At 37.4% G+C, this 18,842-nt stretch overlaps 4 protein-coding genes across 5 annotated transcripts; 2 read left to right on the top strand and 2 right to left on the bottom strand.

The window, feature by feature from the left end:
* Positions 1–843: 843 nt before the first annotated feature.
* Positions 844–9,473, top strand: LOC110848277 (syntaxin-1A). Its single transcript, XM_022095450.2, has 15 exons — positions 844–2,786; positions 2,925–3,103; positions 3,176–3,265; positions 3,351–3,450; positions 3,517–3,560; positions 3,646–3,676; positions 3,759–3,800; positions 3,872–4,012; positions 4,083–4,139; positions 4,224–4,249; positions 4,329–4,359; positions 4,432–4,529; positions 4,630–4,699; positions 4,776–4,816; positions 5,024–9,473. The coding sequence occupies exons 2-15, from the start codon at positions 3,071–3,073 to the stop codon at positions 5,102–5,104; spliced, it is 885 nt and encodes a 294-aa protein (XP_021951142.1). The 5' UTR covers positions 844–2,786; positions 2,925–3,070; the 3' UTR covers positions 5,105–9,473.
* A 468-nt stretch (positions 9,474–9,941) lies between these two features.
* Positions 9,942–14,556, bottom strand: LOC110848459. The gene is made up of 8 exons (XM_022095684.2): positions 14,423–14,556; positions 14,188–14,322; positions 12,950–14,129; positions 12,806–12,870; positions 12,406–12,731; positions 11,696–12,337; positions 10,817–11,613; positions 9,942–10,726 (listed from the first exon to the last, which is right to left on the bottom strand). The coding sequence occupies exons 3-8, from the start codon at positions 14,117–14,119 to the stop codon at positions 10,436–10,438; spliced, it is 3,291 nt and encodes a 1,096-aa protein (XP_021951376.1). The 5' UTR covers positions 14,120–14,129; positions 14,188–14,322; positions 14,423–14,556; the 3' UTR covers positions 9,942–10,435.
* On the bottom strand, positions 14,428–15,979 carry LOC110849280 (phospholipase D beta 1). 2 transcript variants are annotated; one of them, XM_022096679.2, is made up of 3 exons: positions 15,736–15,979; positions 15,439–15,656; positions 14,428–15,364 (listed from the first exon to the last, which is right to left on the bottom strand). In XM_022096679.2, exons 1-3 carry the CDS (start codon positions 15,899–15,901, stop codon positions 14,900–14,902), a joined length of 849 nt encoding a protein of 282 aa, XP_021952371.1. In that variant the 5' UTR covers positions 15,902–15,979; the 3' UTR covers positions 14,428–14,899. The 2 variants fall into 2 exon arrangements, with proteins under 2 accessions (XP_021952371.1, XP_021952372.1); XM_022096680.2 differs by having other exon boundaries at positions 15,760–15,979.
* Positions 15,980–16,682: 703 nt separating this feature from the next.
* LOC110848804 lies at positions 16,683–18,522 on the top strand. The gene is made up of 5 exons (XM_022096126.2): positions 16,683–17,348; positions 17,411–17,598; positions 17,665–17,767; positions 17,847–17,993; positions 18,082–18,522. The coding sequence occupies exons 1-5, from the start codon at positions 16,746–16,748 to the stop codon at positions 18,430–18,432; spliced, it is 1,392 nt and encodes a 463-aa protein (XP_021951818.1). The 5' UTR covers positions 16,683–16,745; the 3' UTR covers positions 18,433–18,522.
* The last annotated feature ends 320 nt before the right edge of the window (positions 18,523–18,842 follow it).

The raw sequence follows: 18,842 nt of genomic DNA, 5'->3' as shown, positions 1-18,842 counted from the left end.
GCTTAGGGTTGATTTGGTATTTGCCCTGCTTTCACCGGCCAACCAACCTCGTCGTCGTCCCAGTTCTCACCCAGAGAAGAAGTGAAGAAGGGAACACTGCTTAAGCCAATCTTATAAGCTACTCGACTTAACAGGGTGGCAATTGGATGGAGTCGCGTGGGAGGCGACATGATGATGTGATGATGCATAGAAATATCTAGATGTACAATGCAATTTATTGCAAATTGAGAAAAGCTGATTATCATAATTGAATCTAATCTTGAAAGCCTTCTTGCGCAATCTCCCCATTGCGAAAAGAATGGAGGAAAACTTTGTAAACAATTTAAATCCATGTAATCCCCTTCGTAATCAGCGTGATGAACCCTTATTAAGTAAGCCTTCATGATTTGATGCTCCTAAAGCCAAACAGCTTCTGGGCAAGGGATCCGATTGTGTGTTCACTACCGAGGAGAAAGCACAGCGGTGCCTACTCAGCAGTGTCGAGTATGCTACACCCTTTTGGCGGTGGTTTGGTTGTTGGTTTGGTTGGCTATGTATGTCCAAACCGTGCTAAGTTTGTGGTGCTTTCTCCATGCCGAGTTTCCTACCAAACTGCCACCAACAACTGTCTGCCGCTGTAGGCACCTACCTACATGGATGGATGCATGCTCTGGAAGCTACCCGGTCCGTGGGTCGGTGGGGGCTGTGTATGTGTGTGTGTGAAACAAATCGATAGCGAACAAGGGAGGACACAAGGCCGAGGGAGAGGAGAAAGCTAAAAAAAATTCCGAATCCATTCCGATGGCGAGGCGGGCGGTGAGTGAGAAATCCTAGTCGCATTGCACCAAAGGAACACGCCTAGTCAATACATCTCCACTGAAACCCACCACCACCACCACTTTCCCCACGGTGGTATTGCATATGAGAGGAAAGCTGTAGCCTTATACCAATTATTATTTCTTTTCCTATATCCAACATGCCTAGGAGCGAGCCATGATCCATCTTTTCCTCTTTATACGATACCTTCCACCATATCCCTCCTAGTGAAAGGAGCAAAAAGCAGCAGACATTGGTTGATATTGCCCCACACACATATTAAAACTAAAGTGATAGAAATAGAAATAGTGGTGGATTTTGCCTTCTAAACATACTTTCTCCCTCCGAATAGTGCATGCTGTTACTACTGCTCGTCTACTACTGTTACTTCTTCTTCGAGAGTGGATGATGATGCTGCTGCCTCTGCTGCTACTGCTGCTGGTGCCCTTCCGACAAGGTTCAGTTTTGTGATAGTGATTCCGCCACGGCAGGCAGCATACGGCATTATACGACGACGAAGACGACTATATCTGCGAGAACTAACTACTTATTTGGCAAGAATCAGGAAGCAAGAAGAAAGCAAGTGGGGAGAGGAGTTGTTGGTGGTGGTGTATTTCTTTCTGAAAACTTGTAACGTGTATCCTGTACCGAGAGGAAAGCACTGCTGAAGATCCCACTGATATACATATAATAATATATACACTGCCTCAGCTCTTCTGTCGTGAGAGAGAGAGATCGAGAAATATTCGCATTTTTCAACCACTCCACCAACCAACCTCTCCATCCGTATTGTTCAATTGTTCACCACGCCGTTGTTCGGGTCCAGCCAGGAACAAAATGTGCAAAAGGGAGTCAGCACAAGTAGAAATGTGGTAGATTACATCATATCTCGAAATTCTCTCCATCTGCATCTGTTCGAATCCCTACTACTTGTTACTTTACACACTCCTCCCTTGGTGTACGTACCCACACGGAAAAAAATTTCAACTTTCACCACCACCTTGCAAATCTCTGAACGGGACTAATCTCTATTATGAGAAGGAACTGAGCCAAGGACAAGGCATGAAAAATCACATCTCCGAAACAGCAATACTAAATAACAATACTATGAGTTAAGGGTTCTTCCAGTTTTCGTGAAAAGTTGACTCTTTCAGCAACTCCAACTGTTTCATCAATTAACTTGTTTGTATTCGTATAAAAAAGTGCTCCAATCTGGATTTATGAGCAGCTAAAAACTTTCTTCTTCCTCTTCTTCCTCCTCCTTTTCTTGATCTCTTCCCTCTCTCCCGACATCATCCCGACTATACTTACTTACCACCACCCGGTCATTTCTCTTCTTCACACGTCCATCCAACCAACTATAGCCCCACATACGAACGTACATCCATCCATACTACTTTCTCCCCCAGCAGAAGATCAATTGATATTGCAACCTCATCCCAATCTTTATGTGAAATATATGGCAATGCATGGCAAAGAGGCAATACAATAGAGGCGGACGCAGCAACTACTATCTCTACACAAAGACGCTGAGCTGAATACCAATTCATCTTAGAAGACGAAAGTGGTGGGAGCAGATTGTAGTAGTGTAGACGAAGAAGAAATACACGTTTTTATGGAGCTGGAGATACAACATATAACAACTTCTACTACATAATAATACTACTTATAAGGCTCCCTTCATTTGCTATTACCACTTTCACCTCAAGATTCTTACCCGCCGTCTACTTTCACTGGAGGTGTTGGAATTCGGACGAATTAAGAAAACGGATACTTTCCTCTTCATAATTGATTCGGGATTAGCGTTTCCTTTTCTCTCCCGTATTTACACTGCTGCTGGAGAACGAGGATACATGCGAGAGTGCTTGGTTTTACCACGGCTTAAAAGGTTTGGTGAAAGTGGGTGGTTTTGTGGGTGGAGTGGAGTGTTTGAGTGGTTTTGAGAGGTGGAGAGAGAGCGAGAGGTTGGAGAAAACTGACTAAATTTCAAGGTAAGGGAATATTAATTATGTAACTAACTTTTGGCATCAATATTGCGTGAGAAAATGTGTGCGTGGGGAAAGTCCGAGAAATTCTGGGCATTAATAACTCGGGATTAAAAGTTTTGTGTGATGGGATTTTTGTTATAGGACCTCCGCTGAAGCCAAAACCATCCTGCCTTTTTGGTCTTATCAAAAATCAACGAAACATTGCAAACTTTAAGATAGGATTATTAACCCAACGAAAAACTTAACCTGCTGCCAATACTTGTAGTAACTACATATTTAACAGAAAAATGACGAAGGACAGATTAGCCGCTTTAAGAGCGGTAAGTCACCAAATTAAGGAAATTTCTGACTTTTGTGCAATTATGTAAATCCTTAATAACGCGGTTTTACAGGCCCAAAGCGACGATGATGAGTCCGACATGGATGAGGTGGCGCTTAACATGGAGCCACGCGACGGCTTCATGGACGAGTTTTTTGCAGAAGTTTGTCTAATTTTAGTCATAATCGTTACATTACTTTTGTTTTCTGGGTATTCTTACTAAAGTTTCTGCTTGGTAAAAATAACAGGTGGAAGAGTTACGGGGAATGGTGGAAAGGGTGCAAAATGACACCGAGCAAGTTAAGAAAACTCAGAGTGCCATTTTATCTGCCCCCACGACAGATGAAAGTGAGAGTTTTCTCAAATAATTGTCTCGTAAAAAGGATGCTTACTCATGAACTTTGTGTAATTTAGAAATGCAACATCAACTCGAAGATCTTATGGCTGTCATTAAAAAGGTATTAATTAAATTCATGTGAACTGTGAAATGTGAAACTCACTTCAAATCATCAAATATTTAACAATCGAAATGTCTTTTTTTAGACGTCAAATCAAATCCGTCAACGGCTTAAAAGTGAGTATTTTGATTCTCAGAAACTCAGACCTCGCTGAAATTATATCTTAAAATCAATTCATTTATTAAATTAATTTTCCAGCAATTGAACAAAGTATCGATCAAGCCGAACAATTTAGTGAATGTAAGTAAAGAAAAAAAGATAAGCATAATTTTCCCCTATTTTATCACACGACACTTTTGCCTCCCTTTCAGCTCCTGCTGACGTTCGAATAAGAAAAACGCAACATGCCACCCTCTCGAGAAAGTTTGTCGAGGTAATGACAGAGTACAATAGGACTCAGACAGATTACCGAGAAAGGTGTAAAGGGAGAATTCAGAGACAATTGGAAATTAGTAAGTTGCTCAAACTTTCTCCCGAATTAGTATGATCAAGATTTACAACCAAAATTGTGACCATTTTTAGCTGGTAAAACAACGACGGATGAGGAACTCGAAGAAATGTTGGAACAAGGAAGTGCAGGCGAGTTGCATACTTGAATTAATGCCAAAGTGATTTACATATAAATGAATTATACTTATGTAATGATTATTATTATTACTGCAGCCGTATTCACTCAAGGGATTGTAATGGTGAGACCTTTGAGATTTCCAAGAATTTTCCAAGAAATTGTTTCTAATGAGGGTTATCCATAATTTATTCTAATTATAGGACGAGCAACAAGCCCGTCAAACGTTAGCCGGTATGAAAATAGTAACAATTAAATTTAAAATTTCATAACGATGATGATGATCCATTACTAACATAATTGCAGATATCGAAGCCCGTCACGCCGACATTATCAAGTTAGAAACATCAATTAGAGAACTTCACGACATGTTTGTCGACATGGCTGTCCTCGTAGAAAGCCAGGTATGTAACAGAGCGGAAATACCCAAATCAATCTTGCCTCAATTATTCAACAGGAAAACAGAATTATAGTGGAAACTGTAAATGTAATTGACTCAAACAGGGAGAGATGATTGACAGAATTGAATACCAAGTAGATCATGCTGTAGAATATGTAGACCGTGCAAATAGAGGTATGACAAAGATAAATGAAATGCATTCATTTATTTACGGTAACATCAATACTAAATTCCTAAATAATTTTTCAAGATATGAAAAAGGCTCGAGAGTACGAAAGCAAAGCGAGAAAGGTAAGTTCTCCATTTTCAAATCAGTAAAATTGTTTGCATGAATCAGGGTTAAATATTTCACCGGCAGTAAATGCATGCGTTTCTTCAACTATAATATGAACAAAATTGGTTAATAGGGTGGACATTTTATCGTATCAGACCCTAGCTTGGGATTTATCAATGCTGTTTTTAAGTCGGAACTAAAATGCCTAATTTTTCCATCTACAGAAAAAGTTGATGATTATGGCCTGCCTGCTCGTAGCTGGAGGAATCGGAGTGTCCGTGGTGGCAGGAACTCTTGGCTTTTAAAGACTCGTCACTACTAGTTGATAACCTAATTGATCCTAGACAACTATCTATTTAACTCCTCCAACCAGCTATAATACAATACGATTATACTACTACATACAAAGTAGGCAGGAACTACATACATCGTCTATCGTCATCACCACCACCAAAGAAGACGTGGAAGAAAAGTCGTCAAGTCATAAAACAATCAGTCATCACATAACTTGAAATTGTGGCAAATCAATCAGATCCTCATCACACCCTAAAAATGACCCGATCGGAAAATAAGGTTTTTAAAAATTATTATACTCTCTACTAAAAAGTTCAACAAATCCAAAAAGTTAACCTTTTCCAAACCTTTCACCTGCTGTGCTAAATTATATACATAATTCGAGCCTAGAACTTAAAAAAATATGCCATAATTCCATCCGGACTGACGGCATTGAGTACTTTACATGGCTCGAATTGTGATTAATTTAATTCAGAAATATCAAAATCAAATGAGAAAAACCGAGTAATATTAATATATAGATTTTTAGGCTAATTACCAAAACCATGCACAACACAACAATCCTTTAAGAAAAAAGTGGCTTTCGCTGGCAAAGTTTTTATTAACGTCTATGTACTTACCATAGCCGTAACCTCGGCTAATAAGGTTGCTATTATTTCTTGTGACAGTTTGCAAAAAAAGAGAGTAGAAAGAAAACATGCATGCTTCCTTAGCTCAAAATTATTATAGGAAATATTGCGTTTACGTATCAGCATTAGTAGGTACGTAGATGAAAATTATGCAAATGAGGTCGTGCAGGATAAGTAGTGGAAGATGGGGGCTTACCTTTTTATTAGTGAAGTATTATCCAGATTGTGGTCAAAGGTCGAAGGTCACGAGGAGACTTTTTGGTGGTGACTTTCACCAGGTGAGGAGAAGTGTGAGGTCAATAACCGATACGAGTCCATTTTTCTCCACTGATTTTCGCCACCTGACGAAATTGAGTCCACTACTTATCTTATCGGGTTGTTATCAAGTAAGGAAATGGATATCAGTTTGGCTACTTAATTTCGCTTAATTACTTGTTAAAGTGCCATGAAATATTTACAGAGGTAAAAGCTTCCGGTAAGCTGTGCTGCTTAAAAAAGTATTCGTTGGTTGATCGTGCATTCGAAATGAAATTGTGCAATTATTTCGTTTAGAAGCACAAAATCTGATTACACATACATAGATGCCATATAAATTTTCATACAGCGAAAAAATAGTGCTACAAAAATAGTGTAGATACATAACAGGAATCGAACAATCTCCACCATATTTGCCAGTTTTCACTTGATTTATCAATTTGTGATGACATTTCAAGACTACGAACCACCACCTACTCTCTGTCACTGTTTCACTGTTTGTTATCATATGATTTATCCAAAAACCTCTCATCCATCTGATTAATGCTGACTGACACATAAATCTCATCCTACTTTCACCATTGTCAGTCAAACTCTCGTCATCGTCGCCGTCATGTCATCATCATCATCATCATCGTTGTCTATTTTACTTGAAAAACTATACAAATTATTGAGGCAGATGTCAAAAGGCTTTCATTAGATAGCAACCAAATAACTCTACTGTATTATTGTGGTGGTAATAATATTATAAATAACGAACGTCATTACAATTACTACAGTACATTAAGATGAAGTATTAAATAAGTACTTGACACACTGCGTACCGTAGATAGAGGTGATATTAGAAGATGTAAGATTTCCTAAATAATTTGAATTTTATCTCTAACTCTCTAATTCCTACATGTAGCCGAAACCCCACAAATTTCTTATCCTTCTTACTTACTAATTAATTAATTAATTAACAAAACTAATCCACTAACCTTTTCACTTACTCTCTCGCACTTTTTCTCTCTATTTCTCTGATTGACGAGCACTACATAATAATAATTGTTGTTTTGTGACAGTGTGAACAGAATATTACATAATAATTATATATATATATAATTAGTTAATTAAGGTAATAAGTACTACACCAAAAAACTAGCGGATTCCTTAGTCATTGCCTTTAACACGGAATTTCAGACTCATTCTTGAAACATAAGTGATCTTGCAATTCCGTGAATAATGCGTACTACTCGTTCGTACTCATAACATGAAACTCACACAGAGATAATGATAGAGTGTGGAATTAAAAATAGTGCATTAATTTCGAGGAGCATTAAAAACTGAATTTATTAATTGTTTAATATGATGGTATGAAGTCATATTATTAGAAATAATGTTGAGTACATATTTGCATATGTACTTATTAGCAGTGTTGTTTGCTTATGTATTTATACTTCTCAATTATCTCAAAAAGTTGATAGGACAGAGACGAAGGAGAAAAAAACTTTTACGAGAAATTAAACGAAGTGAAATTTCCAGTTCGAAAACTGCCTGTAATGTAATAAAAAGTTTTGCAATGAAGTTTGGTCGGATTTGTTGGGAGCGAGAGAGCAAGAGAGAAAGGATGAGGATGTTAAAAAATGACGAGTATTATACAGAAACATACATTGTATGCAGGCTAATGGAATATGGACACAGGATAAGTTAAGTTGACGCATTAATTTTTCTTTCATCATCCAATTACAAACTCATTTTATCTCAATTTTCTCTGAGCAGAAAGCAATATGTATAATTACCTGCCTGTGAAAATGAAACAGATTTTGTACATCATCACTCTGGTGTGTTATGGAAAAGAGAAAGCTTTTTTTCCATAATGATAGATACATAATACGCGTGATGTCAGTCGTAAAAGTGGAAAATCCGTGGAAATGGTGCTTAATTGGACACGACGACCGGAGGAAATGTCACAAATCAGCTCAGACCTGATCCAGCAATACTTTTTAATATCTACGTACATAAAACCGAAAAAAATGAAGGATGATGATTACAAGAGATTCATTTTCATTAGCCTGTAAAATATGTAATAAACGAGCCGTTTGTACAGAAATACAACGAATCCAACGATTGATTGATTGATAAGCGAATGGATAAGGAAAAAATGGACAGATTGCAGACTACTTATTGTTAAATACTTAAATATGAATAATTACATATTAACTACATAATACATATTTAGCAAGCTGTTTATTACGCTGTTAATAATAATCTAAATAGTAATAATCTAACAAACTTACTAATACGGAAAAATGCAAATATTATGACATTATACAATTTATTTATACATAAACAAACAATGCATTCAGTTTTAAAGGAACATATAGCTAACATGCACATATAAATTAGTTACTTATATCACAAGTAAAACAATACACACACAAAAAATACTACAAATTCAATCTCTGTGTTGTCCTCAAGCAATAAAGTATTCATAATCACATCACTATTAATTATTAAACACAGACAGAAATATTGTTTTGTGGTCAATATTAATTACTACTTGTTAAATAATAACACGAAAAGGAAAGAGGTAAACGATGATCGAGTGCATTAAACATATGAATGATTATTAATTAATTAATCAATCAATTAATTAATTATGCAATTAATTCACTCAAACTAAACATTATGTTGTATAGAAAAGTCCATACATACTTGCATTTGATTCACGATATACTTTCTTAATAATCGATCGATAGTGATAACGATAAAAAGGGGCTTGAAGAAATTCTTCTCCTGAGATTTTTGGGTGATAGTAACAAATTTTAATAAAAAAACACACAATGCAAACTTAGAAAAGTTTCCATTTATTTATGCACGTAATTAAGAATTATTATGAAGTATTTGTTGTTGTTGTTGCTGTTGTTGTTGTCATTATTATTAAGCATATACATAAATACTACATGTACATACGGAGAAAGAAGGAAGGAAAGTCTTTTATTAGTGAGAGAGTGAAAGAAAGCAGAAAATATATAATAATTATAAAATAATTAATAAATGCTGTTGCCATTATTAATTAAATGACTCTGTGTATTTAAAAGTGTATCATGTCAATCACATGCCCGAGTTTCATGAGTAATAGATACTTAAAAAACTAGAAAGAGATGAGATGACGATGAAATTGGTAGTGCAGTGCATTTATAATTTTGAGGCCTGTACAGTCAATCAATCAATTCTTAAAGAATACATACATAAAAAATGCATTATGTAAATGCAGTTCAATATGAGTAATGATAAGGTGTAGAGTTAGATGACTAAAAATATGTAAATTAAAATAATAATGACGAATTAGTTTTAAATGCTTTGTAAGAATTATAATCATGATCTGCTTAAAAGGAGGAGAAAGAATTTAGTGTGATGAAGAAGTTGACCGATTTTTTAACAAGTACAAGAGATTTAGTTTGTCTAATAAAGTAAATCTTACAATTCTGTGCTATTATATTGTTACTGATAACACCAACCAACCAACCAAACCACAACTACTTAAAAAAAACTACCACCACCACTACTCGTACCACCAGATAACTACTTATTGTTATTATTATACGATAAGTACTATACTTATTTATGTATTGCGAGAAATAATGAAATAATGACGTGAATTATTAAAAAATGTGTACATATATAGTTTGATTGAGTATGCATATTTATTATATGATCCATGTTGTAATTATGATTATAGTTTTAGTTGTTGTTGTTGTTAATTAATTATGTAAACGAGAGAGAGAGCAAGGAGAAGTGTGCGGATGAAAAAATGTGGTTTATGTAAATGTTATATAGTTTCAATTTAAAAGTTCGACATTTTCATGTTAAATAGTTAACAAGCAAAAGTGCGTTTTTATCCATTAGCTCTGGCTGCTCAGTAAAAGAAATGTAATAAAAATCATGATAAAAAATTAAACGGTTTGCATAACGATGATTATTTTTTTTGTATGTTGAGAAAGTAAAGAATTCATTAATTTATTTATGTAATGCCCAATTCATTCAAATGCATTTACCTCAACTGCGTTACACAAATTAATGTTTGCTAATTGTACATACATTTTAGTTTTTGGGATGGTCAGACTACACATTCATTTAATTTAATTTAATTCATTAACAAATAATAAAGATAGCCATTTACGTAAGTGAACTACATACTCTAAATCTTAATCTTCCCGTTGATACATATTCCGTTTTCCAAGTATTTAAAAGTCGTATAATTGTCGTCAGGCTAAGTTTCGTTGATTACTATTATTCACGCGCTTAAATTACTAAATTATTAGTATTACATTTATTGCATTTTGACATAAATTTGACACGAGACATAGTATCACGAATTCGTATTTATCGAGCAAACTAGAGTTGGCAGTAGAGTGTAGAGAGGTTTCCTTACATTAGTATTGTCACATTGTAAACCAGCTCGATGAAAGTCAATCACTTGTCCCATTCTCCAGTAACGATGCTAGATTCAAAGTCGTCCATTGGGGGTGGTGAGGTAGGTGAAGACTCTGATGAACTGGAGGACGTTGGGGGCATCAGAGAATCAAAATCGTCATCATCGTCGTCATTGTTATCAGCATGAGAAGGACCGTTTTCATTGTCATTAGTATCTTCATTTAACCACTTGTTTAATTTGTACATTGTGTAAGATTCAAAGATTTCGTTAATGGTTTCAACGATGGTGGAGACACCTTGGGCATAAATGTCCTTGTGAGTATCTCCTGCCTGCAATAATACGGAGACATGTAAATAAATTACTAAGAACCTTGACATGATGGATAGATTAGGTAACTACATTTTCGAATATTACATTACCATTTCGAAAACGAGAGAAATAGTCGGGATATCATCAACCAAAGTACAATCGCTCTTAATAAATATGGTGAATGACAATATCGGGTCGGAAGACTCGTTCTTGAGGTCTGCTAATGTCAGCCCCAAATTCTCTAGAACGGCGGATGTCACTCTTTTTTGAATCCATAGAGGGTCGTCATTCGCAAAATTAGAGGATAATTTTTTTAATTTCCGCTTCATCCTAGATTTGGAGTGGGTTTCATCCTTCTTGTTGTCACTGGGTTTTAAATTATAGGTGATATCCTTGTAAATTTGATTGCGTTTCCTCCATACGGGAATTGATGTGGTACAAGTAAGCTTTTGGCAACATATCTTCTCCTCAATCTCACCCAAGCTGACCAATTTCTCTCGCATCTTGTCAGATTGTATTTGAGAAAAGTTTGTAATTGTTTCTGCAGCACTTGACTGTCCTCTTCCACCACCCCTTTTATTTCTCGGCTTTTGGGGAACAAACATTCCTTCGTAGTTTTTGCGAGTTCTGACTACAAAAGGTGGATCAGCAAAAAGTCGTTTGAGTTGGATTCGCTCCTCCTTGCTGACAATACTTAGCAGAAAGCACTCGGTCCAAAACTCCTTGAAGAAATCGTCAACAATCGACAGCCATAAAAGCTTTAGCTTAGAAAATAAGGTCGAGGGACTGATTGTTTTTTGCATTTCGTTTTGCAGCATCATCTGTACGAATAGGGCTTGGAAGGAATCGGATGGTTGAAGTAACATAAGAGTTTCCCAGCCCCTCCCTAAACGGATTGTGTTCTTGTCTAAAATTTGAAAATACAATAATTAGTTATAGCGTTAATCATGACTTCATACGCTGATGTAAATTTAATGCATTGCAATTACCGATAAGTTCTTTTACAGAAAGCCGATGCAATCCCAGTGCCTCTTCCGACATCTGTTCTTCTTCTGCTTGAGGGCCGGACATAAATTCGCCAAACTGTAGGAAATGGCTAACGTCGTTTTTCAACTTGATTGTCATTCGCTGCTTGTCTTGCATACTTAAAAATTTTCTGTCTCCAACTTCTCTCGGAAGTGGAACGAAAAGTTGGAGCAGAGAAGTGATTCCTCCCTCTAGAATCGTAATAGTCGATTGACATGCTACTTGAAATTTTAAGAGTGTCCCGAAAGGTGTGACACCTCCAACATTGAATCCGAGAATGAACGGATCCTGAACACACATCGGACGTCGGATGTTTAAGCGTTTATTTGAAGATTGTTGAAAGGCCCAGTCTTTATATTTCTCAAAGTCATCAGATAGTTCTTCCTCGTTTCCTGCAACGAATAGATGGGAGGGGAGGAATTCTGACGTGTTGGTACAAATGACGGACGTATTAAAGTCCAGACTGGCAAACATTTCAAAAAATTCTTTTAACAGTTTCAAAACAACGTCAACAAGTTGGGATGGTCCGTTAATCATAGTTTGTTTGAGTTCTGGACATTCTCGTCGAATCGTTTCCACATTCTTTTCAAAACTAGTATCCCATCCTACGTAGAGAAGTTAGTGGTAAATCATTGGAGCAAAAAAAATCACTACTTTAGGCTATTTATTTTACCATCAATAATGTGGGTATTTTGTGAAATTTTCTTTTCATTCGTCCTCCCAGAAGATTGTTGGTGTTCCCTCTCGGCTGCGCTCAACTTTTGTAACTTTGTCACCGTCGGGACAATATTTTTCTTCGCAAGGAAGACGAGCACCATTAAATTGAGACAGTAATTTTTAATATGATTTGATCCTGTGAGGCAGTGAAACTTTGCCCAATATCTGACGATAACTATCAACGGTTTCACACATGGGTCCAATTCCATATAGAGAGCGATCATTTCAGAATTTCTGAGGGAAGTTATGTTTTCAAATGACAAATCCACGTTGACATTCGACCTAAATTAGTTTATAATGAGTTAGGTACATTACAGATAAACAATCTAATTATTCATTTATATCCTCAAACTTACCAATGCGTCATTTTCAATATAGGAACGCGAGCCTCTCTGATCGGAATCACCAGCTTGCAGAACACCTAGTTTTACAAATATATGAAATTCTGTCAATTTTTGCACAAACTACTTACTTTGATTCTGAAATACTAATTTTTATACCTTATACGAAATTGGACACTTTGCTCTCCGGAGGGCTTGGTTACACCTCTCTAAAACTTCCTGCGTTCCTGACCCGAATTTGGGCAACCTGTGTCCATTCATCACACCGAAAGCATCGACATACAGGTCGACGTCGCTCGTCGCATCCCCAATCCCGGTGAGATATGAACCGAATGGGAAAATGATACAATTGGGATACTCTTTCTTCAAAATATGACTAATATGGTCAAGAATTCGTAACCGTAGCTGCTTCCCTTCTAGTGTGAGGGAGAGGGCCGCGTCCATTTCTGAAAGTTGGTCTGCGAGACTTAACTTTTCGTACTGGTGAAACAATGGGTCTCGTCGAACCTTTAGTTCAGGATTGTTCAACATTGTATAAAATACTCGTGCATAATTTTCATTGTAATGTTGACTAGGCTTCTGCGCAGGGGGTGGTGGTTGATGATGATATTGCTGATTAACGGTACGGCCTTGTCCTTGATAATCCGATCTGTTCATTGGAGGAACATATATTCCTGCTGGGGCTCGTTTCTGCTGCGCCGCCTGCGCTGGGGCCGGGCGGATTTCATAATTGAATGGATTACGCGGCCCTTGATTTTGACTACTACTGGGTCCGGATTTATCGGTCGTTGTCGTGTGAGGTTCGGATTGTGTGCTTTGTATAGAATGATGATTCTGTCCTGACTTTTGTGATTTAGTGTCGTCGACAGAATCTGTACCAGTAGATGACTGAGATAGTGATGTTTGAGGTAAGTTCTTTGGATTCTCGTTTTTCCCTTGAGCGTTCTTTCTTGGCCTAGACCTTGGTTTTGATCTTGGGCGATTAGGTCCATTACTCTCCGCTGGGGTGACTACTGGTTCCTTTTGAAGAGGTGGAATAGAAGGGGGAGGTGGACCAGAAGGAGGAGGTGGAACGGAAGAAGGAGGCGGCGGACGTTGCAGTATTTTTACGGGTCCTCTTCGCCAATTATCGTCCTGATGTGCCACTGGTCTATGTCTTCGATGTCTTTGAGGTATGCTATGTTGAACTACTCCTTCTTCATCGTCGTCATCACCTCGATATCTCGGATTAGAATTTCGAAACACTTGCGATTCAATAATTCCGGGACCATTGTCATTATTAAAAAACCGATTTCGTCCGCCTCTCTGATTTCCTCTTGAACTCGCCATTATTATGAATCTGTAAATCAAATTTCAACACATTTAGTACCTACCAAGTTAATTAATAAAAATTATACCTGGTTTTGGATCACTACAAGTTCAGAATTTCATAATCACCAGTTTTACAGTAAAACTTTTACTTTACATAAGTACTAGTATATTTTCATGTGACTTTCATCTTTTCCGTGTATAACTTCCCAGCTAGCAACAATCTATAAAATTACGAAATTAACATTGCAGAAATTATTAAAACCGATATTAATCAATGAATCAATAATATTGATTCAATATGTTTTTTAAAAGATTGATCACCTTACACTTCAATTTTGTAATTTAGTTATGCAGTCAAGGCCGGCACCGGATTTTGTATTTGGTATTTCAAGCGATTAACTGTGACCTTCATTGACTCTTCATCGACCAACCGTACCACAAAATACAACACAAATCCTAACGATTAAATCTAATTTAAAACTTTTGACAAAAGTTTGTACAAAAGTACACCCTCAAACTTTTGTGGTTCGTCTGCTCGGAGAGTGTAGGAAAGTGGAATGAAACTTCTCACCCGCCATGCTGCATGCTTGCTGACTCCAAATCAAGTCTTCATTATGCTATCCGAATTCCGAATTCTCCGATATGCAAAAATTAAAGATATGGAATGACTTTGACATCTTATTTCGCAGCAAGTTTAATATATTTTAACTTAAATTTTGTCAAGGTTAAACAAGTCAGAGAAAATTTGAAGTCTTGAAATCTAATTATTTATGGCAGTGTAAATCATAACATTTTAACTTATTCATAGAGATAAACCTCATAATGTGGCTTCTTCTCGACGGTGAAGGGTTTCTTGGCGTGACCGGTATGACCGGTATGACCAACCTCTGCAACTGGGGTGATGACTTCGTCGGCGACGACGACAGGCTTCTTCATTCCAATGTAGGGCGGGATAGGTAGTTCACCCACTTTGGTCGGGTAGTAGGAGTTGTAGTATTGTTGTTGGACAACTGGGGGGTAGGCGGTGGTGGTGGGGACGACGTATTGTTGATGTTGGTTAGGGTACTGGTAATTTAGGGGATATTGGTACTCATAGTTGACACCGGGGGGAAAATCCATGGGGTAGTTTCCGCCGCCAGGTAGGTAGGTTCCACTGGGGTAGTTGTAGAGACTTCCTCCGGGGTAGGCTTCGATGAGGGGGGTGCTGTGACGAGCTCGGGAGGATGGAGGAGATGGTCGCTCATTGGTAGGGCCCAAGTTGTGCTATAAAGTAAACATAAAATTATTTGGATTAGTTTCATCATTTAACGGTCACAAGAACATGGTAAATTTCTCACCCTTCCATAATAATACTTTTCCGAGTGACCATTCTTCTTGTGATCGATGTGGGAGAGGGCAGCTTCCAAGGGGGAGACGGACCCAGTGGGGACATAGGAAGTGGGCTGGATAACGTCAACGACAGGAACGACAGGTTCTGGAACGGTTTTCACTGGAAGAGGAGGAGGGACGACTACACCCGGGTATTGGTTGTACTGGTACTGGTTGTAAGGATACCCTGGAAGAAATTGATGTAAAATTACACAATAATGCTACTGAAAATACACACTTGAAACCTCTTTTAATTAAAAGCTTACACGAAAATGGGTACTGAAACTGACCGTATTGGTATGGATATTGGTTTTGATAAGGGTAGTAATTCCCCTGTCCTGGGTAAGTTGACAGTGGGACCTTTCCAGTCAAGGGGGGCAGATATTGTCCGAAAGCCCCAACTATAAACGTTACAAAAATCAAGAGTTTCATGACGACTGTCTCAATTTGTCTCACGTGGTGAGATTTCAGTGAAGCGAGCTGCTGGATAATTGGAGAAAAGCGAGGTTCGAGTGCCTTTAAATACCAAAATTTTGACGTTTTTAGGGGAGGTTTTCTTATCGATTGTTTTATAGGAATTGCATTGTTTCTTTAAAAAAAGTATCCCTTGTTTTATTAAAAAACAACAGCAAAGCAAAGCATGTTCCATATAGGATCACTATTGTTTTGAGATTGCATGGAAATTGATCCCCATTTTTGGGACCCTTCTTCTACCTGTATCATCCTATTAAATCCTGACCCTTAACAAGATTTGTTACAGGTAATTGCAGTCAAGCTAAAGAAAGGTTCACTTTCTATCGATTTGTACACATCAGGATTTACGAATGGTAGACTTTAAGGTTCAGATTTCACTCCAGTAATCCTAATCTAATCAGCAGTAAATATCTCTCTAGGTCAAGGCTAAGGTTTCCTTTGTTCTCGGATAACTTTCACTTTCTTTTAAAAGTGAATCTGCTCCTCAATTTTTTATGTGCATGTCATCCATCAAACTGTGAGGCATCCTGGGGATCATAAATTTAAGCAGTCAAAAATTGAATTAATTTTACAATATGAAATCTGTGATGTGATGGAATGGATATGACAAGATGCTCATCCTCTCAAATCTTATGGATGCATAATAATAATGCAAATTACACCTTTCACAATTATTTAAATTAGGGAATGTCAACTCCTAATAAAAAAAGACACTGCATATCCACTTTTGCTTTGTCTAAAACATCTTCACATTCACGTTATTTTCGACCAAGTAGCAATTGTTGATGTAACTCTTTGCAAAATGAGACACCAAAAATTGATAATTTTAATTTTTTTATCGTTTTCATCCCATCGTTTCCCCAAAGTTTCAACCTCAGAAGAGATAAGTTGTGAATTGTTTACCGATCATAATTTCGAGGGAGAACCAGTCCTAGCTTTAAGAGATTCAGATATAATTAACGACGTTGATTTGGTGATCGCTGACGCCAACAATAATGGAAGTTCTCATAAACCCATAAAATCGATTCGATTACAAGCTTCCAAATTATTGACATGTACTCAACCCAAACTGAAAGGAAAGTGTTCTGAGCACTCAGAAAATGTACCAAAATTTGGACAGGAATTTAAATCTGCGGCCTGCAAAGGGTCCGGAATGACGAATAGGGTGGCACGAAAATTAGAATATTCTACAGCATGTGGTGCTCTTCATGAAAAATGGTATTACTCTGGCCAATCGCAAAATCTACTGTTTTCCGGAAGTGCGTCTAAACTGGGGTTTGATACGGTAGAATCTGCCCTGGTAAAAAGTGGTTGTAAGGTTACGCTCTGGAGGCAGCATGGCGACAAAATGTCATCACTCACATTTGAGGATAGCATTACTTTCATACGCAATTATGCGAATAAGGTGACAATTTGATTAATTAGAAATTATTAAAACTTATGAAATTTAGCAATTTGTTATAACAGGAAATGGCCGAGGAGACGCCAGAGACGTACGAGTGGTCGTGCTGCTACTGCGACACTGATTCCGAGAAGGTTTGCGAAAATGCGAAAAATATAACTTTACTTCAACAAGCAGAAGAGGTGGATGATAAAGATTTCTCACAATTTGTGGAAAAAGGCAAAAAGATAATTGGAATTGGGAGGAATTACAGGTGAATAGAATTAACCCGTACGTAATGTTTATATGTACCTGCTAATTTATGTATGTATCACTGTAGATGGAAAGTTTCAGAGTTAGCCAAGGTTCTCAAAGTTCCTGAAAAACCAATCGTTTTCATGAAACCAACCACCTCATATATCGTTGAAGGAGAATCGATCAAGGTGTGTATTAATTCATGCACAATAGCTAAACAATTTGAAGATTTTATACCAAAAATATTTAATATTTTCCAAATTTAAGCTCCCCAAGTCTCTTGGAACAATATTTTACGAAATAGAGTTGGGTGTAGTTATTGGGAAACGAGGCAAATTGATCCCAAATTCATTGGCTTTGGATCATGTCGCTGGCTACTTTTTAGCACTTGACATGACTGCCAAGGAATTTCTTGTAAGTTGTAATTTAACAGTTCAACGTAGTACGTAAATGGACAGATAATTTCTTTTAAGCAATCCTATATTCCTAATTACGTACATAGAAAAAGTCGCTAAACCATAGCTTGCCATGGGAAATAGGAAAGGGTTTCGACACTGCATGCCCAGTGTCCGAATTTATCCCCAAACATCTCATCCCAGACCCAGACAATGTGGACATATCTGCTCTCATCAATGGAAAATTGACACAATCGGATAACACGAGAAACATGATCTTCAACGTGTCCTCCCTCATCAGCTACGTTTCAAAGTATATAACCCTTGAGCCTTATGACACCCTGTTAACGGGAACTCCGGACGGACTTGGACCGATTCAAGGGGGCGATGTGATTGAGGGAATGCTCGGAAATCTGACCAGAATTCGATTTGATGTCGTCAACTTTAATGATGACTAGTTAATTTTACATATATAATTATCTTTTAGAGCAATTTGTCAACTTTTTAAAGGAATAAATGCAATTTGAAAAGTTTAAGCTTCAATTTAATCACCAAAGTAATACTTGTAGCTACGTTTACAGCGGAATTTTGAGCCTAGCCACCCACCAAATTTTGCAAACCCAATTCTAAATAAATTTAGCCCTTTAGGTTGCGTAAACTAACGTTTCCGCAACCCAAATTACCTTTGCCTTTATGAAGAGCCCTTATAAAATGCTCAAAGATTTGAGTCCTATAACCAGAAGCAAATTTTACACGAACCGAACCGGCATTACGGAAAAGCACCATCATCGAGTCCTCCGTCCTAAGCGTTTTAGTAAACGACCACGGTCAAAAATCGTCCTGGGCCGAAGTAGGACACCTGCCAGAC

Source organism: Folsomia candida, unplaced genomic scaffold, assembly GCF_002217175.1.
Source record: "Folsomia candida strain VU population unplaced genomic scaffold, ASM221717v1 Fcan01_Sc004, whole genome shotgun sequence".
In the NCBI taxonomy this organism is placed as follows: domain Eukaryota; kingdom Metazoa; phylum Arthropoda; class Collembola; order Entomobryomorpha; family Isotomidae; genus Folsomia; species Folsomia candida.
Note: the sequence above shows the minus strand (reverse complement) of the source record. Positions and strands in the feature narration are given on the sequence as shown.